At 40.9% G+C, this 11186-nt stretch overlaps 1 protein-coding gene across 1 annotated transcript in view; it reads right to left on the bottom strand.

The window, feature by feature from the left end:
* Nucleotides 1–445: 445 nt before the first annotated feature.
* LOC112407027 (heterogeneous nuclear ribonucleoprotein U-like protein 2) overlaps nt 446–11186 on the bottom strand; it is a 12216-nt gene continuing 1475 nt past the window's right edge. Inside the window, 5 exon segments of the mRNA XM_024756156.1 lie at nt 446–582; nt 1165–1269; nt 1272–1343; nt 1564–2490; nt 2493–2726. Coding sequence (XP_024611924.1) covers nt 446–582; nt 1165–1269; nt 1272–1343; nt 1564–2490; nt 2493–2726 — 1475 coding nt within the window.

Here is an 11186-nt window from a genome sequence, read left to right as displayed (position 1 = left end):
CTTAGACTTCCTGCTCTCCACCTAAGCCCAGCAATGATAAATAATGCATCACTGATATGTATTCATTCAGTGTTGTCTTCAAGTCTATGTGAGGCTTGGGGCCACATTATCAATATCACAGTTTATTCAGGGATTTGGACACAGACACACAGAGAAGCAGGCCATGTGAAGGTGGATGCAGAGAGTGGAGCGATGTACCTACAAGGCAAGGATTGCCAGCAGCCACCAGAAGTTAGAAAGGGGCAAGGAAGGAGACTTCTCTACAGTCTTCAGATAGAACATGGTCCTGCCAACACTTCGATTCTGGATTTCTAGCCCCCAGAACTGTGAGACAAAACATTTCTGTTGTTTTAAGTCACCTAGTCTGTGGTACTTTGTTACGGCCCTTGGAAAGGAATACAGTCACCTTGGTTCTCACGCCTCAGTGACCACACACTGACTCAGATCATCTCATGGCCAGTGGTGGCCTCCCTTCAATTGTGAACTTCTCCCACAGTCTGTGGTCTCCCCTATTCCCACAATCAGATATCTCTTTGTTCATCTCTCTCACTACGCTAAGAGAGCCGATGCATCTTACTGACCCTGTTGAGTGAAGAGAAAAAGAGCGTCTCAGAAAAGTTCACTCCTCAGAAATGGTACCTCTGGGAGTAGCCATTTGGTTTTGTGATCTCTTACCGCTTCCACCTTTCAAAAGTTCTGTTGCTAAATTAAGAGTTCACATCTCTCCTGTGTATACATCAAAAGCTGTATGTGTGGGCTTCCCTGGTGGCACAGTGGTTGAGAGTCTGCCTGCCGATGCAGGGGACACGGGTTCGTGCCCCGGTCCGGGAAGATCCCACATGCCGCGGAGTGGCTGGTCCCATGAGCCATGGCCGCTGAGCCTGCGCGTCTGGAGCCTGTGCTCCGCAACAGGAGAGGCCACAAGGGTGAGAGGCCCGCGTACCGCAAAGAAAAAAAAAAAAGCTGTATGTGTCCTCAGAAACATCTCTTGGCACTTTTTTAACCATTCACTCTGCTCATTCATTAATCTTCAAGTGATCACACCCATTAATTTATTCCACAGATTTACACTTTACATGTGGAAAATCCTCCAGGTGCTAAGAGGCTCTAGTGAGGCGTGCATGGACCAAGGACAGGACCCCTAACTTGTAGAGTTTAGCCCACCTTTCATCTCCAGCATTATAGACTCAGGCACATCATCTCCCTCCACTTCCTTCCTTAGCTCCAGCCTCTTCTTCCAGTCCTCCTCATTAGGGACGACCACCACACTTTCTGAGAGAAAGTCTTGAACAGCAATAGCTTCCGCCATTGGCCAGAGTTGTACACGTTACACTGATCAAGAAGGAAGTTCTGGGCTTCCCTGGTGGCGCAGTGGTTGAGAGTCCGCCTGCCGTTGCAGGGGACGCGGGTTCGTGCTCCAGTCCGGGAAGATCCCACATGCCGCGGAGCGGCTGGGCCCATGAGCCATGGCCGCTGAGCCTGCGCATCCGGAGCCTGTGCTCCACAACGGGAGAGGCCACAACAGTGAGAGGCCCGCGTACCGGGAAAAAAAAAAAAAAAGAATGAAGTTCCTCTTTATCCGGGAAGCAATCTGGACCAGCTTACTAGGGCACTGGGAAGCTTGCTGAACTAAAAGGTATCAGCTTTTGGGGTCCATCTGTGGCTCCTCAAGCCCCTTCGTCCTTATTTGATTGAGCACAGTCTCAGCTCCCAGGACATTGTATCTTTTCCCAGGGTTTTCTTTTGCATATTTCAGTGCCCACTGGGTCTTTCCAGATCCAGGCAGTCCCACCATCAGAATCACCTCACACTCCTCTATGGTCTTGGGAGGGACTGCAGTGAGCACGTGCTCCTCCACAGGCACGGCATGGATGAACACAAACTCTTCTGGCGGTGGGAAGAAAGGTTCCTCCTTCTGAACAAAATATAATTCTACAACACAATTTTTGCAGAGGACATGGGGTAGAAGGGCCCGGTCAGCCACGGATTCCTTGTTGATACAGAATGCCACACCAAGGTCTTCTCCATTCTTGGAAAAGGAAAGTTCTACTTCTTCAACCTCAAAATTGGCAAAGCAGCCAATGACATCATTCTCCCCAAAAGTCTGGCCAAATTCCTCAAACTGCCCATTCTCTGCCTCGAGTCCTCGTCCACTGAAACCATAAGAGAATCCATCCTCACCAAGCTCTGGATGGGAAAAATCAACAGACCATCCAACTCGAAGGAGAGAAACCTCTGTGCAGCCTTCTTTCATTGGGAGATTCTGGGTTATCTTGGCCTCAAAGCAGACTTTCTCCTTTGTCACTCCATAGTGACTTCTTGCCCCAGACCAAAGGGTGTGGAACTTCTCTGAGAAAAGTGGCTGCCCTCCATAGCGGTCTTTGCTCACCTGAAAATGGAGATCCGAGGTATACGTGTCCAGGTTCACAAGAATCGGATCCTCTTCCTCACCTTTTGCCTCTTCTTCCGGGGGTGGTGGAGACTTTGAACCTGTTCCTCTGCGGCCTTGTCACCCGGCGCCTCGGATCCCGGCGTCTCGTCTCCACTCTGATCCTCTGGCTCATCTTCCTCCCCTTTGCCGGTGCCCTGCTCTTTGCCACCGGTCACCCGACCTGACTCGGCTGTGGCCTCCCCCGCCAGTTTCTCGGAAGCATAGGGCTCAGCCGCGGCCTCCACGGCTGCCGCCTCCGGGGGCTCCAGCGGCGGCTGTGTGGCCTCTCTCGGCACTTTTTTTTTTCCCTCTCCCGTTGCGGAGCACAGGCTCCAGACGAGCAAGCTCAGCGGCCATGGCTCACGGGCCCAGCCGCTTAGCGGCATGTGAGATCTTCCCGGACAGGGGCACGAACCTGTGTCCCCTGCATCGGCAGGCGGACTCTCAACCACTGCGCCACCAGGGAAGCCCTCTCTTGGCACTTTTTAAAGGCTCAGAAAGCTTTTGTTTATTTGCCAGTGAATTTAGTAGAGAATATATTCCACATATGGATTTATATACAGTATATAAAAATGCTTGGTGAAAAATTAAATACAATGTGAACCTGAAATATCCTATTAAAAATTACATTTCAAGCCAATTTAAGAAACGATTTTTGCATTATTTGCCACTTAGATTTTTAAAAGCATAACAAAACCTAATCAACTAAAACATTTAAAAAACAAGTGACCAGTTTATTTTAAGAAGGATGATGTTTATCTCACCATAACTTCTGTCAGGATAAGATAATACCTGTTAGATGAGGAAAGAGTTAACATGTCAATTCCTATTGATTAGCCGCAGAACTATTTTGTCACCAAAGTGGGTGTATCATACTTGTAAAGTATATATTTTAATAAATAATTTGTTGAATTTCATCTATAATATTGGGCCAGGCACTGGGCTAAGTGTTTATGTTTATACACACAAATACACACCAAACAAAATCTAATTTATTCCCACCTCAGTGCTGTGAAGTTAGAACTTTACAGATGAGGAAACTAGAGCTTCAAGGGATGAGTTCCTTACCAAAAAGTTCTCTTGAGTACTAACTGCAACTTGATCTTTGTATTTCTATGAGTTTTTGTTTGTTTTTTTGTTTTGTTTTGTGTTCGTTGAAGTATAGTTGATTTACAATGTTGTGTTAATTTCAGGTGTACAGCAAAGTGATTCAGTTATACATGTATATATCTATTCTTTTCAGATTGTTTTCCCTTACATATTACTATAAGAAATTGAGTAATCTTATCAATATCTAGTTCCCTGTGCTATATAGGAGGTCCTTGTTGGTTATCCATTTTATATTACTATGATTTTAAAAAAGATATTTAACAAATTTTGACAATACATCATTATAGTTTAGTTATCATTTTAAAGATTTTTCTGTTCAGTTCATTACCCATCAACATTATCTTCTTTTAAAATATACTCTCCCATGGGCTTCCCTGGTGGCGCAGTTGTTGGGAGTTCGCCTGCCGATGCAGGGGACGCGGGTTCGTGCCCTGGTCCGGGAGGATCCCACATGCCGCGGAGCGGCTGGGCACGTGAGCCATGGCCGCTGAGCCTGCGCGTCCGGAGCCTGTGCTCCGCAACGGGAGGGGCCACAGCAGTGAGAGGCCCGCATACCGCAAAAAAAAAAAATATATATATATATATACTCTCCCTGGTCTGGGAAGATCCCACATGCTGTGGAGCAACTAAGTCCGTGCACCACAACTACTGAGCCTGTGCTCTAGAGCCCGTGAGCCACAACTACTGAGCCTGTGTGCTGCAACTACTGAAGCCCGTGCACCTAGAGGCCATGCTGTACAACAAGAGAAGCCACCACAATAAGAAGCCCACACACCTCAACAAGGAGTAGCCCCTGCTCACTGCAACTAGAGAAAGCCCACACGCAGCAACGAAGACCCAACACAGCCAAAAATAAATAAATAAAATAAATAAATTTAAAAAAAATAAAAAATAAAATAAAATATACTGTGACATTTGTGAGGACTGTATCCTTAAGACCTTCAGCAAAACTCAAACACCAGTATCGTATATCTGTTCCCAGCTACACACAAATGGCAGGTCCATACAATACGGTAAGCCCCCTTTGAGGCTGATGCAACTTGGGAGCTAAACTCACACAGCTCTATCTGCACTCTAGCCTCCCAGCAGGTGGGTCCAATTCAGGTTTGCACCTTACTGAGGTCACACACATCTTGAAGGTGAAATAATCCCATTTTGATGTAGCTCTCAAATCTCCAAAGCCAAAAATGTTAAAGCCTAATCACCAAAGATCTTCAACACAGTATGTTTTTTAAAGAGCTAATAATGTTCCTATTAAAATGTTTCTGACGTTCAAGGAAATTTTTTATCACATTTGTTCTCTGAGATAGAGGGAACTTTAGTTCAGGAAGAGTAGAGCTGAGAATGTGAGGTTGCTTCCCTCTCCTGTGCATTCCCTGGAGTCCTTCCTACAATGCTGCTCCAGGGAGTTTCCCGTCTCCATTTCTTAAATAAGTTTAAACACTTGTGCTCCATAGCATTCTTCCCCTGGGTCTTTAAACATGCACAATCTCCCGGATGTGGAGAAAAACTTCCCTTGATTTTCCTGGAATAGGATTCTTTACCATCCCCAAGGAGTCGTTATGGGATTACCTGCCAACATTCTCAATGGTAGCTGTTTCAAATAACATTAAACACCATTTCCTGAGTAGCTACTCCTCACTTGGTGTCCTGCCAGGTTGAGATGGTGGGGTGGGGGTGGTGGGCAGCGAAGGCATGGATTCCCATGTTCAGAAAGCTCAAAGTGTGATGGGGAGGCAGACATACAAACAATCACTATATAGGTTATCATAGATGTAAAGCGTGAAACGAAGATCCAAAGAGGGAGAAAGAGACAGGGCAGAAGTAGAGGACAGCAGTGGCCACAGGAAGTGGTTAACAATGTCAAGTGAAGGAGAAAACCCAGGCAGAAAGGGTCTGAAAAGCATGCCAGCTTGGCTGCAAATAGAAGGAGGCAGATAAGGCAACAGCCGGAGCAAAAGGCACAGTCAAGGGAGAGGGAGGGTCTATTAGTTGCCATGAGTTGAGGGTGATAGATTCAACTGCTTTAATGTGACAGCTGTCTGGATAAATATGATGGTGATGGATGGATGTCAAAATAGCTTCAGATGTAATTAAATTAAGTTGAAGGGGAAAACATCTCCTCTGGAACCCAGGACAGATTTTAGATTCGTGTAAAGACCAGCCAATGTACTGTTTGTTTAGTAAATTCTGCCTCCCAAGATTTTGAAGCAAAATTTTAAATTCAGCATTTGAAAACCAGTTATGTGTGTAAAGGCAGTTTTCAATCACCTGAGTTCAAATCTTAGCTTCACTGCTTACTGGCAGTGGTAAAATCCTGGATAATTTACTAAAATTATCTGTATTCTAGTTTTCTCATCTGTAAAATGGAAATAATTAATATTACATCATCGTAGCTTTGCTGGAGGAGCAAATCAGTTAAATCACATAAGGTGTTTAGAATAGAGACTAGCAATAGTCAGCTCTCGATGTATTTAGCTATCATTGTAATTATTATAATTACGAATATCATTATCTGGTCTTATTTTGGTCACAGTTCTTATAAACATAAGTCAGTTTATTTACTTCATTTTACAAATGAAGCAAAATGGCTTCACATGAGTAAATAATTTGCTTTGAGCTCTACACCTCATCAGAATTAGAATAAAACTCCCAAACCTTTCTTCATACACACCTTAGTGTCTGTTAAATATGAACAGATCTTTACACCAAGGGCACCACAATGGCAAGACAGTCTGAAATTATTTTATACCTAAGAAATGAAGTAATAAAAATATATATACATGTTTAGGCTCAAGTTCTTCTTATATCACACCTGCCCTGGGTCACAAGGTCCACAAAAATTAGATGCAATTTAATTGTATTAGAGCAAAAAATACTAACAGTAAAAGAAATTAAAAGGAGGAAATGTGGAAACATAGAATTTTATAGAGAGTAAAAATATCATTCAAAATAAGGTGAAATAGAGACAGAAACAGATAATTCATTGCTGTAAGCCCTGTATTAGAAGAAATACTAAAAGAAGTTCTTAAGCATAAAGAGAAATGATAGATAGAAAATAGGAATCTATGTGAGGGAATGAAGAATTGCAAAAAATGGTAAATATGTAGTAAAGGTAAAGGTCTTTCCTCCTTATTTAAAATTTATTTAAAAGACAATTAACTTTCTAAAAAATGAAAATTTATTGTGGGATTTATAGTATATGTAGTAGTAAAATATATGGCAGAATACAGAAATAGCAGAACTAATGGAAAGGAAAAATGGAAGAATTCTGCTTTAATTTTTTTATAATATATGTGATGTGGTATAATATTAACTCAATGTAGATTATAATAAGTTAAGGATGTATATGATAATTCCTAGAGCAACCACTAAAATATAAAACAAAACTATAGCTGAAAAGCCAATATAGGACATGAAATGAAATTCCCCAAAGTACTTGATAATTCCAAAAATGCCAGGCAAGGAGGAAAAAAGATTGAAAAAGCAATTAGAAAACAAATAGCAAGATGGGAGATATTAACCCAACCACAGCAATAACTGCATTAAGTGTAAACTAAATACTTTCATTAAAAGGCAGAGATTATAGACTGGATATAAAAGTAAGACCCAATGATATACTGTCTACAAAAGATATACTTTATTTTTTTTAATTTTTAAATTTTTTATTTTTTACACTTCATATATAAAGAAAAAGATAGGCTAAAAGTAAAAGGATGGAAAAAGATGCACCATGCAGACACATATCATAAGAAATCTGGAGTAACTATATTAATATCAAAGCAGACTTCAAGCTTAACAAAATATTAGCAGACAAATCCACTAGCATATAAAAAGGATGATATATCATGACTAAGTGTTAGGTTCATCCCAGTAATACAAATATAATTTTAATCTTTTGGCACTGTTTTGATATCTTTTGCCATACAAAAACATTTTTCTATAATCCTGTTTTGGTGAACAGCTCTTCCTAACACCCAGGGTGTCCAAATAATCATCTAAATTTTATAAGTTGTTTTTACTGATTTTTCTATACACTTAATTCTTTAATCCACTGGGAATTTACTTTTGTATGTGGTGTGTGATAGCATTCCAACATTTTCCTCCAGATGGATTAAACAGGTGTACCAGCCATTTATTAACTAAGTGAGCCTTTTCTCACGGAATTGAAATTTCAGTTTGTCAAACATTAAATTCCTATATATGTTGAAATCCATTCCTGGGATCTTGATTGTCTTCTATTGTTCAGTTTGTTTGTTCCTATATCAATACAATGTCTTGTACTTTATTGCCTAGTAATGTATATCCTCCTCACTATTCCTCTTTTAATTAATTTTTTGGCTAGTCTTAGAAATTTCTTTCTCTGTATGGACTTTAAGATTACTTTATTCAGTAAAAAATTTTTCTTATGATTCTAATTGCAATTTCCTTCCATTCATAGATTAATTGGAGAAAATTTAAATTTGGAGGACATTAAGGACTCCATTCAAGAGCATGTTTCCATTTGTTTCATTTTTTAATATTCGACAATAAGATTTTATAACTTCCTTCTTAAAGAATCTGTATGTTTCTTCTTTATTTCTAGGTATCTTTAGTTTTGTTACTATTGTGAATGAAATTATAATTCTATTTTTTTAAACTGATTATTGCTTTTATAGAGAAAGGATTTATAATTTTTAAAAAATTAAGGCTCATATCTGGACTTTTTGAAATGTGGGAGGAGATCACCCAGCCCTGTAAAGGCAAGCCGGAGCTAACAAAATCATCAGTTAGGATTAATCAAGATCAGTCCAAATTTTGTTCTAAATTTCTGTCTCCTGGTGGCTCCCTTACCCGGCTATTCTCTGATTTGGGCACCAGTAAAGCAGTTTTTTCTGTTCTTGCTTGACTGAATTCTACTTGTCGTCTATTCAGTGCCACTCTTGCCCCTCAGACTAGTCTGAGAGGATGCTCCTTCTTGGGGGCTGGGATCCAGCACAAGACCAGATTCACCCTATCTCACAGGTAATCTGATAGATATCACTCATGCGATCTCCAGCCATATGGAATAAGACTTTTATACCAGCAATATAAAACAATTAACCATCTCTACAATGGTCTTAAAAGTTATCTATGCGGTAAAGATTATTTCTAATAGCAGATAAGAAATCATTACAAACTCTAAGGATGGCCATTTAAATGGAGTCACAAAGGCGGAAGACATTTAAAGGATGAATAGTTAAAGTTCTAGCAGAGAAGTAAAAACAATGCTTTGGATCAGCTGAAAAAGAGTGGTAATAGAGGCTGAGAGCGTGTCCAGGCAAAGATTACAATAGATGACTATTTATGATTAATGCCCAAGTGAGATAAGATAACTGGGCAAATACAGCTGAAATTTTGCACAATGCTGTGGAAAGAGATCTCAGCCTAGCTTTAACTAGAGTTTTGGTGCCTTTGAAACAAGAAGATTGGACAACATAATCTCTAGGGTTATGTATGGATCTAGCAGCTTGTGAAATTTCCAAATTGTGCTATGGGATTGGGATTGGGAGTGTGATCCCTGAAAATTCCAGGTGGTTGAAATAAAAAGGAAATCTAGAATTGAAAGTTATCAGAGTATAACTGTATCCTTATAGTGCCCTTTGTAGGTAATGGAAGAAGAAGGGGGCAATGGGGCACTTTTCCAGCATCTCTGCTCTCAGTGAATATCACATGAAGTATTGACATTCAAAAATGGGATTGCCAAGGAATGGGAGGGAAAAAAATGCAGGAACAGGGTGATGGATAGATGGATGGTTAAATGTCCAAACTCAGGATATTCAACCACTGGATTTAATTTCTCTGAAGATCATTGTGAAATAGTGTAGCTTATTACATTTTATGTATGGTTTAAAAAATTCTTGAGCTAATCTGCTACTGCCATGAAATGTATTTCAAGGCTTTAGTTTCCCAAATGGTGCTCATAGGGATGAAAACAACTTTAAACATTTTCCCAAGGAAAACAACACTGACATATTCAAATAGTGTTAAAGTTCCTTCTAAAGGCAAGAACATGTTAACTTTGAGTTACTTGAACTATCCCGACCTCTGACTTCTCCTGTACAAGTAGACAATTGACATTTTTGGATACCTATCATGCCAAGCAACGTACTAGGTACTTTTACACATTTTCATCTATACATTTTCCTATTCAATCCTCCCAAGAATCATGTAGTTTTGGCAAAAGAGACTTTGTTCATAGAAGTTAAAGTATGTCAAATTCTTACTGTAAGTAAGAGGTAGAGCCCTCTGGGAATTCACAATTTAGTTGAGTAGGCAGGAACCCCAGTAAAAATATCTTAAGGTAAGTGCCATCATAGACATCCATTAGACCAGTGCAGCTCCCAGAAGAAGCTCTGGGAAGGGCTTTAAAGAATGAGTAGAACTTTGACAGGTAAATATTGGGATGAAGGGGAAGAAGTAGAAGAGAAATTCAAAGGAGGAGAAAAGTTTCACATAGGTACACATGATGATCAGAAAATGCCTGGTGTGGTCATGAAATGGTGAGTTGCTGTAATTGGTGGGGGATAGGGTGGTATGAGATGTCAGTGTATGACCGGCTTAGAGGCAAGATGAGATATGACTGTAACAGGCAGCAGAGAACCACAAAGAATTTCAACCAGAAAAAAATGGCTGGATCAGGACTGTGTTTTAAGAAATACTTCCAGCAGGCTTCAACTAATGTATGGTAGTCTGGGTAGAAGGAGGAGAGACAGGAGGCAGGGAGGCTGGTGAAGTCTGCCTTGGTAATGCTGGCAGGACCTGAAGAGGACCTGCCCTAAGGCCCTGCCAACGAAAAGGGAGAAATGCACTTCCTACTCAAAATGTTCTCTCATAAGCTCCCTCTGCACTGATTCCTTGGAAAACAAGGTAGAATTCCCTAACTTCTTAATTTGAAAGGTTTTTTGTTTGTTTGTTCTTTGGCAAGTAAAAAGGAGCTCTTTTTGGGTCTCCTTTACCCGGGTTCTGGGTATAAGGAACAGAAGTAGAATGCTAGTGATCTCAACAGAATAATTCTATCAATAGAATTAGATTGGATGGGGAGACTTAATGATGACTCCTAAATTTTAAACCCGAATGACTAGGAAAACCGTGGTCTCCCTGTAGGAAATTAGATAATGATATGGGAGGAAAGACAGTATGCTTATTTTAAATAGATTCAATTGGAAGTTACAATGGGATTTTCATGCAGAAATATCCAGAAGCTGCTGAAAGGCCAGAACTAGTATTCATTAAAAAAAAACAAGAGAGGCTGAAGATAATAGAGTTAGCCATTATCTGCGTGGAGATAAAGCCATGTGGGGAGATGTCTGTGCTGATGAATAACATGGAGGCAAAGGGAAAAGATGGCCCAGGGCAGACCTGAGAGGAAATAGAGCTGGAGAAGAGGAGGCGTCTAGAGAGAGAGAAAGGACAGAAGGCGAGAAAAGTCTAACATTCAGAGTTGCAGAGGCACAGGGAAGAGAGGTGAAGGTGGTAAATGCAGTAGACTTGTGGAAGGGGAGGAGGCGGGAGGATGTAGATGCAGGGTCTGTGTTTTATGATAAAGGGTCGCTTTCTGCCTTCTCCTCTCGCCCCACTCCAGTCCATCCAGGACCTTATTCCTCTCTCGCTGCTTGGCCTGGGC

Source organism: Neophocaena asiaeorientalis, unplaced genomic scaffold (assembly GCF_003031525.2).
Source record: "Neophocaena asiaeorientalis asiaeorientalis breed wild unplaced genomic scaffold, Neophocaena_asiaeorientalis_V1.1 scaffold1013, whole genome shotgun sequence".
NCBI lineage: Eukaryota > Metazoa > Chordata > Mammalia > Artiodactyla > Phocoenidae > Neophocaena > Neophocaena asiaeorientalis.
Note: the sequence above shows the minus strand (reverse complement) of the source record. Positions and strands in the feature narration are given on the sequence as shown.